Genomic DNA, 22,991 nt, shown 5'->3' with positions numbered 1-22,991 from the left:
AGACATTTTTTAATTGCTTTCAGCTAGGAAGTTAACCATCAGTGTCTAACTAATCTGTTTTAGTTGATGCTGAGCAGAAGTTATGGACGCTAATGATTTTTATCAGTAGGGAAATCTAATTTCATGGTTTTAAAAATTTGATAAAAGATAAATGCTGTGCATTCTAGCTATATACTTAAGCATTAGTGTCCCAGTTTTTGGCTGGTGATTTCAGTTTTACTTCACAGCCCTGAATTTTTCTGTTTGGTTAATGATTTAATAATAGTGGCGAACCATCTTTTTCATTTTCAACACATTTTTGTTTGATCCAGGGTAATTTAGATCCAATTGAAGTTCCAATACAGAATGAAAACATATGTCATGTGCAGAAAAACAAGTGCTTAATTATACCATATATAGCAGTGTTTCAGTTGTTACAGTTTTGCACTTACACGTCTTTACTGGAAATATTTTTAACTCAAGTGTTCACATGAGAAGAGATTACTAGCTGTGATGAAATGTGCTGAGTTGAGTGATAATTTTGCTGATTATGGACGGTGCTAAGAGCCCTCGGTGTATTTGAAATTCAAATCTTGTGTTTTCTTGAAAGGCTATCATATAATCCACTGTCTAATGCACATCTGGAAAAGCAAAATCATTTACAAAATTGAGACAATCTTAGCAGTCTTTTCAAACTCCAGAAGTGAATATGCAGCTCAGAGTCTTAAAGTGACAGATCATGCAAATAAAACAAATGCTTCCATCTAACCATGTCTGTATACAAGATAAGAGTAATTTACATTTTAAAATTTACTCCATAGATTTATCCATCATACACAGAATATTTTGGATAAGTTCTCAACACTATAGGTGTGTTGAATATTCTGGAGTATGTCTCTCAAATCCCCTTGGAAGAAAGCAGGAATGAGTGATTTAATAACAGTCACAGTTCAGCTATCTGCAAATCTTGCCACCTTCATTCTTAACCCAGATCTAAATACATATAAAATATTTTATAGCAAGCGTGACAGTTTGAAACAGGAGAGATTCAGAACAACTATGAAGCTCTTCTGCAAAAAAGACAGAGGAAGGAATGACCTCTGCTTTTCCACCTTCCAGGAGAGTACACTACCCTATCATACTAGTGTTCATCATAAGAATTTTGTGAGTTGTGTCTCATTTTCCTTGTTAATTTGCCAGGAAGGGTTCTCAAAATGTTGATTTTGGAAGTGCCAAAGTAAAGTTAAGAATTCATTTTGTCATTCTATTTTTTTAATTTCCTGTCGTAATTTGACAAAATTCCACCCAAATTTAAATATGATTTTAGTTCATCCAAATTGCATCAGTATTTTCATACTTTAGTCATATGAAATATTCTGTGGAATGTATGTAGAAATTTAATGCTAGGAGAGAACAAAAAAAAAAAAAAAAAAAGAAGTGGCATAAAAGAAACTAACAAACACCTCTATCTTTCTGTGGGCATTTTTATGTTATTGCATTATTCCTCAGAATGCTTATACTATATTTTTAAACCTCTAACTGAGTTTTGTATCCTTACTATAGATGAGACCTATGTAGTAGGGATACAAGCACATATACACACATTTGAGAGAAGATTTACAAGTCAGAGTTGTGAAGACAATATAGTCGTTCACAGATCAGTGGAAACCCTAAGTGTTCATTTAACCTTTAGCCTTAGTGTCATGGAAACCTGTAGTGGTCTTTCACCCATAACAGCCTTGAAAATGAAGATTCCTTCTGGCCAGGAGACTTTCAATTACATTATTGATCAAAGCTATTTAAAGGATTATGAGCTCCTCATTTGGGCTGTAAAAAGAATCTAATTACATGCCAAAGAACAATATCTGTAATGCAGTAGGTTTTGAAAATACCTACATTGCTATACATATGACAGGCAATTAGCTGCAGGAAATAACTACAATGGAATAGTTAGCAAAATAGTTCTTCCCCCCCCCCCCATTTTTTTTTTTGGTAGCTTGAAAACTGGGAGTTGCTTTTCTCTGAATCTAAATGAAAACGCACACAACTGAATTTTCATTTAAATATACTACTAGCGTAGCTGCAAAATGAGTCTCAGCATAAGCTGAGATCAATTTTTGTTTCACCAGGTGGCTGAACTATGTAGTCATAAGGAACCTTAATGAGATCAAAAATCTTACATCAAGGTGAAAATATGATTTATTTATTTTTTTAATATAGTATTTCTTGTCCTATCTTCCTATCTCTGAATTTAGCTGGTGGTATCTTAGAATTTCTAAAATAGATTTCAAGTTCTTTCATTAATAAAAAAATCTGTATTGGTGTTCTATTTTCAGTTTCAGTTTCAATAAATGTGGTAAACTCACCCTCCAAGGTGTTACTAGTACTAATGATTCTATCCTTTGTATATTTTGTTAACAAAATTAAGGTAGTTAGCTTTTTTTTTTTTTTCCCAACAATTTCAGAAAGGAAAAAAAAATATTTTTTTTTAATTTTTATTTTTTAAATTTAAGTATAAAGTGAACCACCAACATATCACTAATGTTTTTTGTTTATTAAATAGCATAATGAATATGCTTTGGAACTGTGGAAGGTTCCAGAGGCTTGCATCTTAAAGAGCTCAAATACAACAGAAACTTACTGCTTCAGAATAGGTTATTTTCATCTCATTGTCAGAGTCAGGTATTGTGTATGAAATATAATGACCCAGATTCTCAGCTGGAATAAAAGATTAAAACTCAGTCAACATCAGTGGAAGCCGTCTAATTTTTACACTGTCTAAGAAGCTAATCCTGTCTATTACAATATTTAATGTCATATGTAGAATTGTTAGGTTGTTCAAAGATTAAAAACAACAGCAGTGTTGCAGGCAAATACATAAAAATGAATTCTTGATTCTGTTATACTGATTTTATGAAGGAGGTATAGCCTTTTTTAATTCAAATATTCCACGTTCATTTTATATAAACACTTTATTTAGGAACAAAGAGTTATATTTTGCTGCCTAACAGATGGCTCTGAGAATAGGTTCAAAAGCAGAATTATTTATGAAAAATTGTTCTTTCAAGAAAAATGAGCATGAGCATTATACCTCATCTTCAAGATATCCCACTGGTCATGGAATGAGGCTTACATGCAGCCATGCACTCGCTCACTGGTTACAGAATCCTTTATGAAGCATTTCAAGCATGCAAATGTAAGTTATTAGGGAAAAAAATAGCAAAGTTCATTGCTTTACAATGTATGAGATGATTTGATAAATAAGTTGTTAAATAGCTTGTTTGAACTTTTCTCCACTAGGCAGTTTTTAGATTGCACTGAGTATTTCTAATCTTGTTTGATATTTTTGCTGAGGAATGCTCTCAAGTTGAACAAGAATGGGGAATACGGTTTGTGCCCATGCTAGAATGGCTATGGTGCTTCACTTTGAACTTTAACAGATTTTCTCTTTTATGCCTTAAATCAGGTAAACAATTAAGCAGATTTTGATGTGACATTTAAACACATGTTTTTTTTAAAACATTTAAATGCTGAAGTGCTAACATTAAGTCCTAAATTGGAAGAAATAAGAAATATAACTCTTTTCCTTTCTGAATCAAGGTCTTAATTTACATCTCCTCTCCATCAAATGAATGTGATGATCTTTGCTTACAGAAGTTTATATATATAGGTGTTCTCTCACAGTGGCAAAATAAGTCTTACAAAGATGCTTTTGAAATATACCAGTCAATCAGTAAGGTGTATCTGTATCTGCAAAACTAATGTTTGTAGCCGTTTTGAGGCTAACATAACCCAATCTGTTAAAATTGGTAGTGTCAAGCAATGGACTGACTGCAGTGCCCTATTGTCAAAGCCATGAATGCTAATACATGCGTTGCTGTTTAGTCTTGACAGATAGACCTCCACCCATCATCCTCCAGGGGCCTGTCAATCAGACGCTGGCAGTGGATGGGACAGCTCTGCTGAAGTGCAAGGCTACTGGCGACCCGCTTCCCGTTATCAGCTGGTTAAAAGAAGGCTTCACCTTCCTGGGCAGAGACCCTCGAACGTCCATACAGGATCAGGGGACACTTCAGATTAAAACTCTGCGGGTGAGTGGCAATAACAAAGCAACTACTGCAAATAATATGGAGCTGGTAGTGTGAGCCTCAAGCAGCTCTGCTATCTTGCTGTCTGCTGTGTTCAAAATGAATGTTGTTGTCTCATCTACTGTGAAACTATCATCAGGTCCAAATCCTATTCATTCTTTGACATTATGCTAGTGAAGGGAAAAAAGAGGGACCAAACTAACATCTGATACCACTATTAAAAATCACTTAAAAATGTAAGTGATGTTAAAAATCGTATGTAAGTTGCAATAAAACATGAGTTGCAGGTGGATAGACATGTAATAGTCCTGTTTATCTTTTCAGTCAGTTTTAAGGTGAAGCCATTGGTCTGTTGACTGTGTTAAAACTTAGAGCAGTTCATTTTCAACACCTGGTCATTATTTTCTAAGGAGTTTTTGTACTAGCAAGGGATTCTGGATTTCATCAGGGGTTTGGCCATGCTTTTTTTCCATCAGTGAGTCTTGGCAGTCTTGAGCTGGGCTGATTTATTCCAATGTTACGCTTGCTGCAGATGTTTCGTAAAGCTGCGGATAAGAGCAGACAACTTATACTGTAACATACATGCACTTATATTCAGAGGGATTTCTGTTCAAAATGAAATGCCTATCATAATATTTGCATTCTGACACATAAGATATAATACAGTATCTTAAAGGTACAAAGAAATTTTGCAATATTCCAGATTGTATAATGCCAGACTTAGTTGGTAAGTGCTCTATCACTAATCTTTGCATGTGTTTTTTTTTTTTTTGATTTGTTTTTTAACTTTAGATAAAAATGCATATTTGTTTTTTTTGTATTTGAACAAGTATGTGTATAGAAAAATACTAAGGTAAACATAATTATTTGTTAAGAACTTACAGACAATTTCAGCAGTCCTTTAATTTAATCAGCAGTAATTCCTGCACAAAGCTTTTTCATCAAAAAAAAAAATAAATAAATAAATAAATAAATGTCAAGAAACATAGCTATTAGGGGCAAGATATAAACAGCAGTTTTGTTTTGTGGTACCATCTCATCAGTGATAGTAGATGGATTGCTAATTTCCTTGGAACAAAATGGAATTTATTAAAAAATTTATGCTACCTTTCCTTGAGTAAACAATTTATCCTTCCTCCCTGGGCTGAAGGCAGGTTTAGGCCATGAAGGTTAATGCATTTTTCCTGTACGACTGGATTAAGGAGTGCACTTGAATACTCAAGATTCCCCAGTAGTATTAGAAAGCAGCAATTAAAGGTGGAAGCTTAGTGATTTCAAACAAAATTTGAGGCATCAATGATGGGCTGCTGTGGAACATCCATGAGGCAGAAGCTCCTGGGATACTTGTCTGCATGCAGCTATGCAAACATCGAAATAGGCTCTGAATTGTGCCAGCGCATTCATCTTGCTGGTAGATGCACAAGGTCTGTAAATGAAACAAAAAAAAAAATGCTTACAAGGGGAGTGGAAAATAATATTAGTAGAGAGTGTGGTTTTGAAAGACATTATGCTTTTATTGATCCTTAAGTGGCTAATTCACTAGTAACTGGTTTTCCTTAAAGGCTCGGAAGGACATTTCTTACAAACCCCTTAATTGCAGTAATGTTTACTGCTCAAGTCAGACTTACCAGCAAAAACCACACATCACCTTAAAAAAAAAAAAAAAAAGATTTTCTCTTGTAGGTTGAAATTTTAATGTATTAATTGTGTTTAACTTCACTCTCAGAGTCACTTCCCAGCAGGAACTGACAACACTTCCTAAGCAAAATAATAATAAATAAATTAATTAATTAATTAAAAATCCCACGAAATATACCCAAGTATACTTATATATGTATGCAAAACAAATGACTATCACCTCCATGTCCTAGTCCTCAGCCTTCTTCTCCCCTTACAATTAATAATCATTATTGCAATCATAAAAGATATCAAGACATAGGTAAAGATGAGCCACTACCATTTAAGCCTTTGAGACCATCCTCTTCTGCTTTGTAATTAATCTCTCTTTCTATGTGTAAATCACAAGTCTGCAGCAACCACAGTGACCCATGGGCCACAGACATAAATATGAACATAGAGATTTTTCTGATGAGCTAGTCTTCCAGGTTGCCCTGGAAGACAACTGAAAACACACAATATGTCACACACTCAGTAGTACCCTTTTAGACAGGTCAACAGTGGAGCATCTTCCTTCTGCTTTGTAGAAGTGTACCATGCCAGATGTAGCCATCTGCATAAGAAAACTGCTTATTATACAGAATAGCAATGATTTTCCATTGACCTTCCCTGTTGTTGTTTTTTTTTTTCTCCCTCATAACATAAAAAGTATAAATAATTGAATTATCAATACACTATGTCTGTGTCTAATCCATCCACAGTCTGGAAGTTAGATAATTTACCATAACTTGCAGAGGCAGCATATCTCCGGCTTGCTTATATGTCAAGTTTGCCTTCTGCAAGTTACTCTGTTGTGTATACCACATACTTCATTGGGTTTGCCATACGCCATCTGTCACAGTGGTACACAAATGAAGTTAAGAACCACAGCACTGAGAAATATTCTCCATCATCACATAATGAAAAATTATAGATTTAATAAAAGCTTGGAAGGAGCAAGATAAAATACAATACTTCAGAATGCTGTAAGACTCTCTCCTTTGGAAAAGCTCTCTTTTCAAGAGTCTTTCTCATTTTGTTAGCAATGCCTGTATATTTGGGGTCCATGAGCCATTGTCAGAGGGGTTAAATTATTCCTTATTTTTCATGGTAAAAGCGTCCCCTACAATACAAGTTATGCTCATTTAGATAATTAAATTGGCATTACCCAGTTGCTTCCTGCCCCTAAGAATGGTACACTGCAAATCCAGTCTGTCAGAAGAAATCACCAACAGAATTCTAACATGAAAAAGTTAAAGATCAATTAAATTACATATCAACAAGTAATCTGAAGAGCATCACTCTTATTTACCTTTACATTCTTTTTGAAGGGTTGGGTATAAGCACATTTGTCATAGTTCCAATCTGCATTTAGCAGACCACCCATTACAATTCCTTAAAGTCCAATAAAGCTTCTTGGATGCTGTCCTACTTCCGTCAAGTCATCTGGTGGTGAATATAATTCTTCTCCATTATCACTAGAGTCAGCATTCTCCCTCTTCTGCTTTTATCTTGACATTACCACACTTTTATACATAGTGGTAGGACAGCTCTTCTGTATATTCTGTGCTTTGTAAAGTTGTGGTCTTCCATCCATCTCTGTTGTTTTCTCTAATTCCTGTCACAGAAATCTGTATTTTAAATCTTGGTAAGGAATAGCAAAATACTTGGCAAATTTTTCAATAGAACAACGAGATCAATATTGACAATATAATTTAAAAGCTGTTCCCAAATTGAATTTGGAATATATGAACTGACAAAGGAATCACAATAATTTTGTACAAATCCAGAGTCTTTTGCTGCCAAACTTTAGTTCTCTAAAATTAAGCCACCATTAAATAATTATTTGAAAATGTCCTCTAGCCTGTTGTAAAATATAGGCTAAGTCATTCTTACCAAGAAGCACTTAGAAAAATAAAACTTGAGTAAACTCTGTCATCTGATTCCGAAAAACTAAAACTGCCCTTAAATGTTCTTTATGTCTAGCTGTCTGATACTGGAACTTACACTTGCGTTGCTACAAGTTCAAGTGGGGAGACATCATGGAGCGCTGTGCTGGAGGTGACAGGTAAGACATGTCCAGGGGCCATTTTTCAGATGTCACAAAATGAAAACATAGACTATGTCAGAGCAATCTGAGTCAAATACTCAATTCTAGAAATTCTGGGTTTGAGATAGAAAAGGTTTTAAGTAGGAAGGCTGGCTTTCTTCACATGCCTTAGATTTCATTGTGATTATCTCTGAACACCCATTGACATTGCAATAATTTGTCTCCAGTGACAGTGGTATGTTATAGTTCTTCCAAACAGGTGCATTAGTAAACTCTAGATTCACCCTGTGATTGGCTTGAGCAAGAAGACTAATGCCTACACAGAGTGCACCCTGTGAGCACCAGAATTGATCTGGACATAGGAACATTCACAGTCTTTCTAGTAGAGGACGTTTTGGTATTTTATGTAAATTTTAGCAAATATGTTTTTTTATTATTATTTTTTTTATTCTCTCTCTATATATATATCTAGTTATATATATATCAATTTATGTATATATATATATATAAACTTTTGAGTTTTGTGGCTTTTCTGTCCTTTAGTGAGTACCAGAAGTATGACAGTTCTTCATCCTTAAATACATGTATATCTGATAATGCAATTATTGACTTAGTTCTTTGCAAATTAAGAATATTGTTTATGCTGATTTTGCAAGTATTTGGCATGTTTTTTCTTTCTAACCTTCTACTTTGGTCAGATTTATACAGTAGAGGATAAAAACTAAATGTTTTGCATTTGCCCCTTACAGAGTCAGGTGGAGCAACAGTCAGTAAAAATTACGACATAAACGACCTCCCTGGGCCACCATCCAAACCTCAAGTCACTGATGTCACTAAGAACAGTGTCACCCTGTCCTGGCAACCAGGGACCCCTGGAAGCCTACCAGCTAGTGCATATATCATTGAGGCTTTTAGGTATGTGAATTATTCTACTTTTAGTCTCTTTCCTTTATAATTTTGCTTAAATCCTAGTACCAGCTGTTCTGCTGGTACTGTGGTGTTCTTTTGGACTCTACATGTATTATTAAAAGTTTATTAAAAGACTTAACTCCTGTGGAAGGCATTGATTCTTATTCTATAAGGCATTTTCATTTGTTTGTTTGTTTGTTTTAAGTTATCACATTTATTTAAAGTGATTAAGTAGAGAACCATCTATCTTTTTCCTAAGGTCAACAGACATATAATGAGACAATGTCCACTCTTTATTTTTTTACTGTTCCCTTAATTCCCTTTCAAGTGAGAGTCCACCATGGGAATGCTGCAGTTGAAGCCATTTGGGCCAGTAGCATTGCCTCAACCGTCAGAGTGCAAATAAACTGAAAATAAGTGGACAATCTTTAAATCGCTCTGTGTACTTGAATTCTTGTTCTTGTTAAAGCAGGACATATTAAATAGTTAAAGCACTTTAAATTTCTATGCTTAACTGTTTTAGATGGAACAAAACTATTAACTGAAAAGGCTGGTGTTGATAATTTATGATTTCATCCTGCAGCCTAAGGTTGAAGAGGATCCAGCTGCTCTGTTCCACACAGCAGCACTTAATGTGTGGTAGGAAAGAACTTCCAGGCTCCAATTCAGCTAGTTTGTTTAAGCATTGGCTGTACCTCTCATATGCATAACAATAACAATATACTCTTCTGCATGTTAATGGGCACATTCTTACATGTTTTTCTGAATCAAGATCTTCAGCAAATAACAAATAGTATCATTTATCTTTTAATTAAAATTCAAGCAAGAATTTGTCAAAATAATATGCTTGCTTATTTTAAAAGTTACAGTGATAATGCTTCTGTGTATGTTAATATGCAAAGAACATCATTACGATGCATGCAGATCACTGATTTTGTTTTAGAACTTGTGCAGAACTTTTACATTACATGAATGAAACAATAGAAACATGAAACTAGCAGCTTCCCGTTTTCTTTTTCCTTTAATATGCTTAAAGATTTTTTGTCAATGCTATATAAGAAAGCACAATAAAATCAAATTTTGTCTTTAAACTTTTGTGATATTTCACCCTAGATAAGCTTTAATGGCATCCCATAAATAACGTTAACAGAAGCCAGGCATTTTTATTAAAAGCTGTTTTAACAATTATGTTTGAAATCTCTTCACACAGTGCATTATAAGCTAATTATAATATTGTCCAATTGAAAATATAATGACAGAAAAAGTATTCATATAAATTCCTTCATTTACAAGGATATTTTTAGAAGATTTTTTGTTAACTTTACATATGAATTTAGTTCAAGGAGAATATTTCTCTTCTAATGACAACTATTGACATATTTTACTTCGCAATATAGAAATTTATTCTTGTAATAGGTTTTTCTTTTCCAAGGTTTATGTTCGAGTGGTCTATTTATCATTCTAATTTACTGCATTCCACACTTTCCTTTTGCAGACATCTGTTAGACAGATAGGAAAACCTTTTGCTTTTGCTTCTGTTGAAAGAAGTATCTTTGAAAGCTCTGTTATTTTTTTAACTTGTCTTGATGAGTTAACTGGAACTACAAAGTCTTTTTTATTTTTACCTTGCTCTTACTACTTTTTTCTGTAGACTTGATACAGGTTTACAAAAGTAGTCCTTTTTCACTTCCTTTTTTTTTTTTTTTTTTTTTTTTTCTGTTGCATTACTCTATAATCTTCAACGGCTTTCTCATTGCAGCCAGTCTGTGAGCAATAGCTGGCAAACAGTGGCTAACCATGTGAAGACCACTCTCTACACCGTGAGAGGACTGCGCCCCAATACAATCTACCTGTTTATGGTGAGAGCTATCAATTCACAAGGTCTGAGTGATCCCAGCCCAATGTCAGATCCTGTCCGAACACAAGGTAATAGCAATTATTAAGGCTTATATGCTTGAGTTAAAATAGAAAGGAACTGAGAGTTGACCAATAGATTTGGACATTTTGTGTTAGCATTCTGACTGAAGGAATCAGGAATCCAGCTTAGCCAATATAGTCCAATGACTTCTGTATCAGTCTTGAGCTCAGGAGAGATAGGTTAACTCCTCAGTGCCTTGGTATATTTTTAGTTTTGTTGTGGTTTAACCGGGCAGGCAGCTAATCGCTACACATAGTTTCATTCACTCTCCTCACCCCAGAGTGGGATAGGGAAGAGAATATTTTTTGTGGGGAAAAAAAAAAAAGTAAAAACATAGGCTGAGATAAAGACATAATAGCATAATAGGACAAATGTGCGTAATAGGACAGAAAAGGAAGGAATAATAATAATAATAATAATAATAATAATAATAATAATAATAATAATAATAATAATAATAATAATAATAAAAGAATACACAGAACAAGTGATGCACAATGCAATTGCTTACTGCCCACTGACTGATGCCCAGCCAGTCACCAAGCAGTGACCTTCCCAACCCACCTGGCCAATTCTATTTATTGTACAGTATGGTGCCATATGGTATGGGATGTCCCTTTGGCCAGCTTGGGTCAGCTGTCCTGGTTCTGTCCCCTCACAGCTTTTTGTGCAGCCCCAGCCTTCTTGCTATCAGGATAGCAAGAGAAGCTGAAAAGTCCTTGAATTGGTGTAAGCACTGCTCTGCAACAACTAAACCACCATTATATCAGCATATATAATGCAATATCAGCATTATTCTCATCCTAAAACCAAAACACAGCACCATGCCAGTTATTAGGAAGAAAATTAATTCTGTCCCAGCGGAAACCAGGACAAGTTTGCAGGTCACAGACGGCTGGTGTGCTCCTTGATGCACTGTTTCCATTAAAAGCCAAGTGAACTAACCATCCCTCCCTTTTCTGATGTGTTATGAATAACATGTTCTCTTCTGTTATATCCTCTGTCTTTAGTTCTTCTCCATCATCAAGTAGAGATATACTATCATAACAAGTGCTTAAACAGACAGACAGACATCATGTTTAACGTTAGTTTTAATCACAAGAATTGCACAAAATATCCATAGTGTATCAATTAATCTGGTCCAACATTTGTGCAGCTGATTCATGTAAATTAAGGGGTCTGCATGATAAAAATACTTTAAAGTTATTCAGAGAAAAGTATAGATCTTCTGTTTATAAATCTACATTTCTGAATTCTTTAAATTCATAATTCACTGAATAAACCAAGTTTCGGTTTGTAAATAATAAACCAAAAGAGAAGGCTGAAGGGAAATCCCTTATTTGTTGGATGATGATATAATTGATAGCTGTGATCCTCCATTGCGTGTGTGCAGAGGGTCTGATGACTGTAAATTTTATTCACATTACAGCCAGCTCTAACCAAGTGTAACTGTCATGAACAAATTTCTCTTCACAGCATGTTTTTTTTTTGGCTTTGACAACATATTGCTTGAATACTTCATTCAAGAGTGTAGTTCTGCATTAAGCAGGTTGGAGTACGGGAATTAATCATTTTTTGAAATTGTAATTTTTTCAAGTCCAAAATAATAGCTCCTCTCACAGTTAATTTACAATGAGATGATCTTTCCATGTTTATGGAAGTTAGAAAAGTGTGTGTGGAGAGCCTGTGAATCCTGTGTAAGCCTTCAGCATGTGTAATTGGAATTGTGTCCTTTGTTGGTCCTAGGTGGAAAAAGATAAACAAGTAGGGTGGTATTTCTCACACATCCAGCTTCTCTCATCTAGTCTGTTCCTGAATAAATCTGTCCTTATTAGTTACATCCTTTAAATAATAATAACTGCTGTAAAAGGAAAAGAGAGCTGCTTTCTGAGAATCTGAAGGAGTGAGTTGGAAGGGATTCTATGGAATGACTATCCATGGAGTATCACAAGTTTTCTTCTTTCTTACTCTCCCGTTATGATGAGGTGACTCACACTTTTCATTGCACCAGTCTTTAGTCTGCATAACTTATCACCTAGTTTAAAAAAAAAAAAAAAAAAAAAAAAAAAACACACACAAACAACTTTGGCATTTCAGTGTCAAGTGTAGACTTTTATCTGACATACTGACAAGCAATCTGATTTCAGCAAAAACATGTCTTTTAATTAGCTACAGCATGTGTTGCAGCTTCCATTTCCAGAACCTGTTTAGCAGTCAAGCACACTGAACCATGTACAGGATTTATAGCTTCTTTGGTAACCTCCAGTTTAATAGAATTAAATCATAAAATCAATTGAAAATTAACATAATGTTTTGATGTGATTTCTAATTATGCCTGAATTCAATTCAGGCTGACAGAGGAAGCTGACACACAGTAGAAAGCATGTTCACAGTGGCCATTGAGGAAGAAAAAAAACAGATATAGCAATTCTATGTAATATTAATTTTCAACAGGTTCCTGTGGTAGCTTTAATATAAGCATTTGATTTCCTGGTATTATGCGTAGCAAATACAAGTAATAGGAGTTTGTGGATATTTTTACTAGTGGACTACAAGTAGACAATCAGTCACTTTCAAAAGGCTTACCTTAAATTACTTGTATCATATAAGTATAGAGAAGTCAGTAATTACTCTGAGAAAATTTTTGAATTATTTTGTTTGTTTTTTCTTCACGTGTATGTGAGGTTGATCCAAAAAGAAGCAAAATGGTTTTGGCTAATGAATCTCATGAGAAAACTAAGCAGAATTCATAGATGGCTAAGCAGGCCTAGCCATGATCAGGTCTTTTTGAATATGATCTGTGCACGTGTTTCAAATTTGCCTTTTCTGGAAAAGTACAGATAATTTGAAGCATAAATAATCAGTATACATATATCTAACAGGCATGTCTATCTACAAATAAAAATTAACATAGCTAATAAGGTCATCTGTAACTGTTGACCAAGAACATCATTTTAAGGTCTTTGAAGGATCCATTAAATGTATCTGAAACTTCACTAGCTTCTAGAAAGCACCTTCATTTCTGTCTAAGGAAGAGGCAAGGCACATGTTACTGTATTGTATTGTAAGTGATAGCTGTAGCTCAACATTCTCCTTTTGGTGCAATACAACAGAAAATGGTGATTTCTAGGAACTATCAAGAAAAATACATGCGGCATAAATTCACATTGCACATTTCCTACTCCCCTTTCTGACACATACTTTATATTTGCTGCTCCTAGTTAGGAAAGGTAGTACAGCTTCCTTCATATTATCACAATGCACTAACTTAAATGCAGTCTTTAAAAACTAGGCACTAGAGCCAAATGTGGTGCTTGGAGATGGTTTTCATGATGGTTTTCCATGGACCTGTACTAAATGATCAAATCCCTTCTTGTTTTGACTAGAAGTAATTTTCCTCCCACTTTGAAAGAGTCTTTGGCATAATTTTGAAAAGATTTTTTTTTAATGCCTTTTATAAGATCAAAATCAGATTGGCTTTTTATTTATCATTTTACTCATATTTGCACTAAATTTCATTATCTATTATTTGTGAAGGGAAATTTCATTTTGCAGAAGAAAATACTATTTTTAGTGCTTGCTTTCTTGTGTGCATAGTATATAGGGATGGGACGTTTAGTGAAAATTTGGAAACATATAATGACTTAATGTCATGTATGCTCTAAGGAAAAAAAAAAAACAACTCTTAATATTCTTCAATTACACTAACCAGTTTGGTTGCAGACATCTGTGCAACATTACTGTTATCTGAACATTTTAGAAGTAGTGAATATCGCATCTCTCTAATCACTTAGCAAATCTGAGAAAACTGCCATCAAGTCTGAATACTCATTTAAGTATCTTTTTATTCCATGATTACCTAAGCAGCTACTTGGTATGTAGCATTTACTTGATACATTTTGGAGTCTGTATTTAAACCTTAGAATTGTATTGTTTTAAAGATACATACTATATGAGAGTGTTTAAGTCAGGTCATTAAGCTAATTAGGTCATTCTAATAAATGCCCTATATGTTCTCTCATTAAAATAACACTTTCATGTGTGTTCTTGGCCTGGCAGATATCAGCCCACCAGCACAAGGTGTGGATCACAGGCAAGTTCAGAAAGAACTGGGAGACGTCATTGTACGACTACATAACCCTGTTGTGCTGACACCCACGACAGTTCAAGTCACCTGGACAGTAAGGCTTCTGTTATAACTACCTTACGTTACTTTAATTTTGCCTATTTGTCCTTACAGTGCTTTTTTTTTTTTTTTTTCCCACTACCATGAAAAACACAAAACACGTCTTTACTCTAGCATGAGTGCTCTGCTAGACTAACATCATCCAGGCATAGATGTGTTAACGATATGGTCTTAAAGGGAGCTAGGTTTCTGGCTAGAAAAATACTATAAAAAATGGATATGCTTAACAACATAATCCAAAGGGTAATTGATCTGCGCACATCAAAAATAAAGTTAAATATCAACATTAAATCGTTGCATAAAAAGCACTCTCCACTTCAAAGCATAGAACCTCTGACAACATCCTATTATTTGGTAACTCTAAAATGCAAAAACAGCTTCCTATAGGGCATTTGTAGAAAAGTCAGCAGCATGTAATGCTGATGCCTGATCCACTGGTAGTGTCTGGTATTCTAGCATATGCCTTACCACAAGTCAGTGGATATTCTTTCATTATAGAAGACCAGAATCTTTTTGGCAGTACTTAATGTTTCTATTTGAGGGGCTAAAGTACTGTGTAGAACTTCTAAGAAGTTAAGATATAAGTATTTGGCTTTCAAAATGCTATGTTTCTCTTCCAGAGGCTTGAAGGAAATGATCTGTTACCATATAAGGACGTTGTCCCTAGGCATTCCACACCACAAATGAGTGCTTTGCTCTTGGGGCATCTGCTCTGGAGGAAGTAGAGTCATGCGTGGAAGATAGAGACAAATAGTATTGCACTGCGTATCACCAAAACAATTGTATTAGGTAGAATGAATTCTGCAAAAGAGATATTCATGATACTCAGGGCTTTTCTACTGCATGTAATGTTGCTTAGAGGTTAATGTGTACAGGGGATTATACAATAGGATATAAGTGTGGTAATAGATTGTGTATTATAGGGATTACTGTTGTTTTTGCACAACTCAGTCATATTTATCAGGGCTTATGCACCATCCTTGTTCTGACATATTTCAATGGTAAGGGGGCCAGATTAGAATAAATAAATAATTCTTGTCTTCCTTAGAAGATTATTTAGAAAATCTGTTACTGCCTTTTGCCATTGATGATGTCAACACTCAGATTGCCTTTCTAAAATGTTGTCTGTTTCAGCTAAATAACTCCAGGCTAGACAGACTTTCATGTTCAGGTGCCTTTGTAGCAAACCTTTTTTTGCCCAAGCAGATGGGTCAGTAGTTAAGAACATTGAACATTAGCAGCCAGTAAATGTAAACCTGGATCATGTCTGTGTGGTGCTCTTTCAAGTACTTTACTGGGTGTTAGAGCTATCAGAAACACAATTTCATAGGCTTGCCACTGTTTATAAACAGAATTCAGTTTTATGCAGTGTGACCTCTTTCATTATATTATAATGAATGCTGTGAAAAGTCTCTTGGTGCCCCTACTGAACTACTAATGAGTAAAGAAAACATGGTAAGTTAAAGGTAAATCATTATGAATGTTATGGGTATCAGCTTATCTGAAAAATTCCTTAAAGCAATGACCCTGTGCCACCTGACAAGTGTACAGGTCTCTGCAAAGATGTTTTAAAAGTGAGGAGAAGAAAAACACCAAAATAAATAAATAAATAAATAAATAAATAAATAAATAAATAAATCTCTGGAACAGCTAATTAGAAACTTTCCGGCAACCAGAACAAAACCAACTAGTTAACCATAAGAAAACAGCCACTCTGTCCAAAGAATAAGGTCCACACTATTAATTTAAAATGATTAAATAGTGTAGCTAACATACAGAAGGACAGAAGTATCATGAGAGTCATAAGACACTTTGTGCTGACCTTCTGCAATTCGAAGAGCGAATGCCAAGGAACTTCCTTTATTACTGAGTTTCTGGTGTCCTGATTCCCAGCAAAGTAACACCAATTTCTCTCTTCTTTCTGAGTTTTTTTTTTTTGTGTGTGTTCCCTTTTTTTATCTATTATTTGAGTTTAAAATTTCAGAAATAGTTCTCTGCTTCTGTGTTGCAGTCTTAAAATATTTTGAAATAAAATGCATATACATATGCACACATATTTTGTCTATTTTAAAAGAAGGTCACGTTTAAAAAGTCAGTGTTAAAAAGGAGTGTCAGAAGTTAGATTGTCACTGTTGCATAAATTTATCTCTCGTGTGCATAAGTATTAAAGTACAGCTGTAATTATCTGGTCACATACAGTATCTATTCTTCATGGAGCTATTCAACATTTCTTTTTATCTTCTTTATTCAATATGTGCTGCCAGGTCTTATTAAATTCATACCACTGAAAACTGGCATTGAATAAAAAATTATTAGTTTGTCTCACATGCTTATCTGTCATGCTTTCAACTGCAATATTTGGGTGTTTCACATATAATACCGAATTTATCATCACAATGATAAAGGTGTCATTATCCTAACCTTACACATAGAAAGGTGAGGTGCAGAGATATTTATTCCATGTCAGATATGCCCACTGTTACCAAAGGCCTAATTTTAAATCTTTGGCCTGATTTATTTTTATTTCTATCAAATACTTTTTGCATTGCCCCAGCATATTGCATACTCAAAGCACTTTCTTTAGCTAACCTCAACACTCTGCACCCAATGCTGCTCTCCTCAGTTTTCTCACACTGGGAATTAAGCTAAGAGTTTAATTAGTCACCAAATGTGAGAAATTTCCTAGCATTATGGAAGAGCCCTGTGGCGTAATCAAGAATAAAATTCTTCAATGTGGCAAAATAATTGTTGCTTTGAAATCCCAATGCCTCAGGAATTTTGAGGCTACCAGGCAAAAGGATAAAGTATGTGCCTTTGTCTTTCAATTTGACATTGATTTTAAATGAATGTGCTTCACTGAAAGTTTTAGTCAGGTTCTTTGTGTAGTCTTCCAGTGTATCATCACCCTTTGTCTTGTTTCTGTATGGACATCCATGCTAGTGCTGTTTGAATTTCCAGAGATTACTGTGTGGTTAAACCCAGTAGGTATCATAGCTCCACCATGCTGCGCTCTCACTTCCTCTCATCAACAGAAGAGAGGCAGAAAATATGAAGGAATAAAAAAAAAAAAAAAAAAAAAAAAGCTCTTGGGTTGAGATAAGGGCAGGGATCCTTTTGGAACCAGCTGGAACTGTCTCTTACCTGACATGGAGCAGCTCCTGGATTCTGCTCACAGAGGCCACCCCTGCAGACCCCAGCTACCAAAACCTTGCCCTGTAAACCCAATACAGTCAACCTGTACTAGTGAGTTCAACACAGTATGCCAGGTGTTCTGCATGGATGGAGAATTGCCATGGGTATTGGAGCACAGTGGGAGCACAGTTTAGGATATATTGGAGGAGAAACTTACATACCAAAGAGCATATTGTAAAGTGTCTTTAGGGTGCAGATTATCAGGTTTGCCTGAAAGCTGCCTATATTTGCAGCATAAGCTGCACTATGATTTTTTTTTTTTTTTTTTTTTTGCCATTTTTAAACAATCAAATAGCCTAACAGAGTGATCTAATAGTCACTGAATGGGTCTCATGTTCAGATGTGATATGTACAGGTTTGAACTTCCAGGGGAAAAGAGTTCCAACTTCTGCAGGAAGGAGCTGTCATCAGTTTTATAGATACATCCCACACTCTGTATTCATCAAAAGAGAGGGAGAGGGATCAATTATTCCTGTAAGTTGCCTTAGAGCATTGGGTCAGCACTGAACAGAACCTACCTAGTAACTGCTCCCTTCTACCTTCTAAAGGAGCATTTGCATTTTCTGCCATCTGTCTTCTGAGGTAGAAAATGTATCTTTAGATCAGCGACTGTTACAGCTCTTTTGAGGTGATATCACCAGGGCTTGTGCAAATCCTAGAGCTGGATAAATTTAGCAAGATTAGAAGTAGTCTGCAATATCAGTACTCAGCAGAAAAAAGTTACAAAAAATAAATAAAAGCAAAATAAAAAAAATAAAGGAGAGAAAGGAGAATAAATAGACATTATTACATTCTTTCATCAAATCATAGTGTGTTTTTCTGCAACTGTGGTGTGAATGTGTACCAAACCTACAGAATTAACTGATGCTTCACACAACTGAATACAGTTCTTTAATGCTAAGCGTGGTTTTAGTGGTCTGCTGTTGGACTGACATGTAACTACCACATAACTGAGGAAATGGTGAAGTCACAAGCTTTTATATTATGTATAAGATTGTGTGTATATGTAGACAAACATATATGTATACATACACTTATGTAAGCATACACATGCAAACATGTACATGTATGTATATGTATATAGATACACGTGTGCGTTTTATAAATTTGTGTGTATATCTGTATGTGTATGTGAAATACAACTGTCCTTATGCACCTCCGCCTAAATATATATACCTCACATGTATCTCTGGTTAATCTGTGTAATTATCCAAAAATAAGTTTTTACTAATCAGAAAACTCTGAACAAAAAGAAAAATCCACCTTGCTCAGGAAGTAAGGTTCCTCCCTGAGTGGCTTCTCAACAATCTGACCATGCTGCTTTTTCAGATTAACTTTAGGTAGGTATGAAAGACAGCTTAGTATCCTCTCCTGATATTGAATATGACTGGATGTTTATAGAAAACATTAAAAATGCATTGTATTTTTTTTCTGAAGTACCCTCCCAGACCCCAAACAACTGAATTACTGTCAATAATCTGAAATCCAGACAGATCCTTCAGCTCTGCTGTAATCAGACTTGCAATTGAAAGCGCAGTGAAACTTGTGTGGGCCCCAAATTAACCTAGTTTATAGCAACCCTGTAATTGACGGCCTTGTTGTACTGCATTCTGTTTTCATATTGCTTGTATTGTTTAGCCTCTCTGGTAAGGAATTCAAAACCCTAGGGGAAATAGAGATGTATGAATAGTTTGAATATTACTTATGTGTAAGTAGATATGAAAGTGTGATAGACTTAAAATTAGTACAGTGTACAACAGGTGTACCAGAGTCAGTGTCAAGTAGCCCCAAATCCCGAATCCCAGACACTGGTAGTTGTTTCTCCAAGAAAGCTTTATGGAGCTTCAGGCCAGGGGTACAGTGTTTTGCAAGTTAGTGCATGTGGTTTTGTTTGTACCACATCATATAAAACAGTTTCCATACAATTTTTTTCTTGCAACACACAGTTACTGTTCAGTGTAATTTTAAATTTTCAGATCTTCTCTGCAAGACAGCAGTCAGTAGAGCTTAAAAGTGCAGCAAACACAAAATGGAAAGTTCTAAAAAAAGTTATGCTGTCTGTCAGCATAACTTCTAACACAGAAGTTGGGCAGGAATCAAACTTAGTGTTTGATTATTAAACATCATAGCCTTATATTGTGATATAGGTTGAGAACCTGTACTCCAAAGTATATGAAATTGATATTCTTGCTGAATTTTCTAGTAAACATGAGGTTCATAAAGTCTTTATGTCTGTAAAACATTTAATTAATGAAAGTCAAACATGGATAAAAACAATTTACTCTGATTTACAGACTCCCTTCATCTGGAAACAGCTGCTTAATGTTCTTCCTAAAAACACAGCTTGATTCTTTTGGTATTAACAAGCTATTATTGTGAGTTATATCCCTCTTTCAGTGCATAAATTCACTTAAAGTGAATGTAGAGAAGTTTATAAAATGCAAGCTTAATGTTGTTGTAACATATGTTGCAAGGTTTTTAACAGTGACAGTTTTGATGAAAGACATTTCTGCTTTGCTCTCATAAATAAAGCTTTCTTCTTGCTTGCCCTGCTTTTTAATGTCTTAAGAATCTGGGTCCCCTCAGAATGACTCAATAAACTATAACAAGATTATAGCAAAAGCATAATAGACCCGGGTTTGTGTTTTCAGCCTTAAATTCATTTATTCTTAAGAGAAGTCAAACAAATGTATCTTTAATTCTGAAATACCCTTGAACTAGCAAACTGTCAAGATCAGAAATGGAATCTTACTTGTTGAGTCTTAGCCATAACACAGAAACTTACCAAACAGCTAGCCATATAGCCTTGATATTTGCACTGTGTTTTCTTTGCCTGTTTATTTGTCAGCAACAGAAGCAGCTAGGTTTGGTTTGGTTTTATCCATCATATTGTTTTGACCATTTTTTTCAGACAAAAATTCATGCAAATATCATCATAACTCAAATCGTTTCTTTTTCTTTTTTTTTTTTTTCAAGAGAAATAATGCATGCAACCCCTCCCAGATAAAACATATTTTGAGTTTTTCCTTCAAATAAAAGTCCTATTTTATAGCTATGATAAGTGAGAGTTTTAAACTTCTGTGTGTGATCCCAAGCTTGAATTGTGTTCGCCTAGCAACAATTAGGATATAAAACAAAAACAACATTCCGTCTCCTTCTGATGGACTGAGTACATCACAACCTTAGGATGCAAAGAGAGTGGTTAGACAGTGAGCACAAGGAACAGCACATGTCCTTGGATGTTGTTTTCTCTGCATCTGTCTTATGTTTATTTTAGTTTCCTGAGTATCTCATGAAAAGATGAGCTGTAAGCCAAGTAATGGACAAACTGAAAGCATATAGGGCATCTTCAAAGACTTGTCCTTTTCTGAAAAGAATTTGTTTTTCTTTTCTTCTCATATTTCAGCACATCAGTAGCCAAGATGTCCTTAATAGGTTTACATGCAGTAAGCGTTATGCCAAAGTTTTCTTTTTAAGATTTGTTGCAGAAGTGAGAGCTTGTTTTATGATTTAAGATGGTATTTGTCATGACATGTTTAAAAGTAAAATAGAAAGAAATGTTCTACAAGTAACGTGAGAAAAATGTTCCTTTAGAGATGATTAATAAAGAGTGACTTACAAGAAGGCAGTTCAATTTTTTTTAATTCAGCAGTGCAAACAATTGTTAATTTTTTCATTCTCATGATGACAAAGTATTCTAGGCAATTTTTTTTTGTTTGTTTGCTTGTTTGGTTTCAAGAGGTTTGATCACTTTAATACGTTTATTGACACATTATTTAATGCCATGTCTAGGTTGACCGCCAATCGCAGTTTATTCAGGGCTACCGAGTAATGTATCGCCAAACGTCTGGCCTACCGTCTCCAGCTGTGTGGCAGATTTTAGAGGTCAAAGTCCCAACAGAGCGCAGTGCTGTTCTAGTCAACCTCAAAAAAGGGGTCACTTACGAAATTAAAGTTCGTCCTTATTTCAATGAATTCCAAGGAATGGACAGTGAATCAAAGTCTGCTCGTACCACGGAGGAAGGTTAGTAAAATGGTCAGAAATCATTTTAGATATTGTATGTATGCTTCTGTTCAGCTGTATTTCTTTCACATGATTTCTGTTTGTTAAATACAGGTTTGGCGTTAGAATTCAACCTCATATTTGGGTTTGTGCTATAAATATTCCAGGAGTAAGCATTTGGCCAGTCCTATATTCTTCTGGCTTCTATCTCCTCATTATGTACAAGTAGCTTTGAGTCTTCCAAAAAGTGTGCACAGAAGCCGTTCTTTTATAAACCAGCCTTGCTGTAATTACAGACTTTGGTTTGCACTTTGAAAATAAAACTAATGAATTAAACCTTTTGCAGATGAGTGTTTGAGAGTAAACACATCTTTCTGAAAGGGCAGTACTGTTAAATGTAGATCAGTAGATCAACAGTTTGGTTAGGAAATGGAGACTAGTGAAGGAAAGTCTGAAGGATAGCCCAGTCTCAAGGGCACGCACTCCATTTTTGCTAGCTGTTCATGAAACTGCCCTATTAGTTATTTGGAGAGTTTTCTTAAGAACCATTTAGGTGTAGGTAAAACATGCAGCATGTAGACATAGTGAACTTTTTATACTACTGAAATGCAGAAGTATTCATTTCTATAGCATGTAGTATATAGTCTTGCGTAAACATATGCACTTCAGGACTGTTTTTTTGTTTGTTTGTTTTTTTAATTATTATTAAAAAATAAAGGGAATGAGGCAAGACATGTCATTTTTATCCTATTCTCTTTATATAGAACAAACAAACTTATCTATCTAATGCAACCTGTGCATGTAGAATCTGAGCCATTATCAACAGCTCTTCTATAGAAACTGAAAGATGTAAAAGTGAGGCTTCATCTTCATGCTTTGTATCATTGATTTCTTTCAAAGCATAGGAAAGAAACCTATGCTTTATCTATACTTCATACCAGTGAAGTTTTAAAATGCTCATATGGTTTTTGTGCATTTTGAGTGTAATCTTTCCATCCTATTGAAGATGC

The 22,991-nt window shown here is 34.9% G+C and overlaps 1 protein-coding gene across 10 annotated transcripts in view; it reads left to right on the top strand.

Moving 5' to 3' along the window:
* Positions 1-22,991, top strand: part of ROBO2 (roundabout guidance receptor 2) — a 1,102,980-nt gene that overhangs the window by 1,005,078 nt on the left and 74,911 nt on the right. For all 10 annotated transcript variants that reach the window (XM_032182831.1, XM_032182822.1, XM_032182879.1 and 7 more), the window contains 6 exons: positions 3,865-4,070; positions 7,710-7,791; positions 8,523-8,688; positions 10,442-10,608; positions 14,660-14,781; positions 21,771-22,002. In XM_032182831.1, coding sequence (XP_032038722.1) covers positions 3,865-4,070; positions 7,710-7,791; positions 8,523-8,688; positions 10,442-10,608; positions 14,660-14,781; positions 21,771-22,002 — 975 coding nt within the window. The remainder of the gene's footprint in view (positions 1-3,864; positions 4,071-7,709; positions 7,792-8,522; positions 8,689-10,441; positions 10,609-14,659; positions 14,782-21,770; positions 22,003-22,991) is intronic.

This window comes from Aythya fuligula, chromosome 1, assembly GCF_009819795.1.
Source record: "Aythya fuligula isolate bAytFul2 chromosome 1, bAytFul2.pri, whole genome shotgun sequence".
Lineage (NCBI taxonomy): Eukaryota > Metazoa > Chordata > Aves > Anseriformes > Anatidae > Aythya > Aythya fuligula.
The sequence above is the reverse complement of the archived record's forward strand: the minus strand, read 5'-3'. Positions and strand labels throughout refer to the sequence as shown.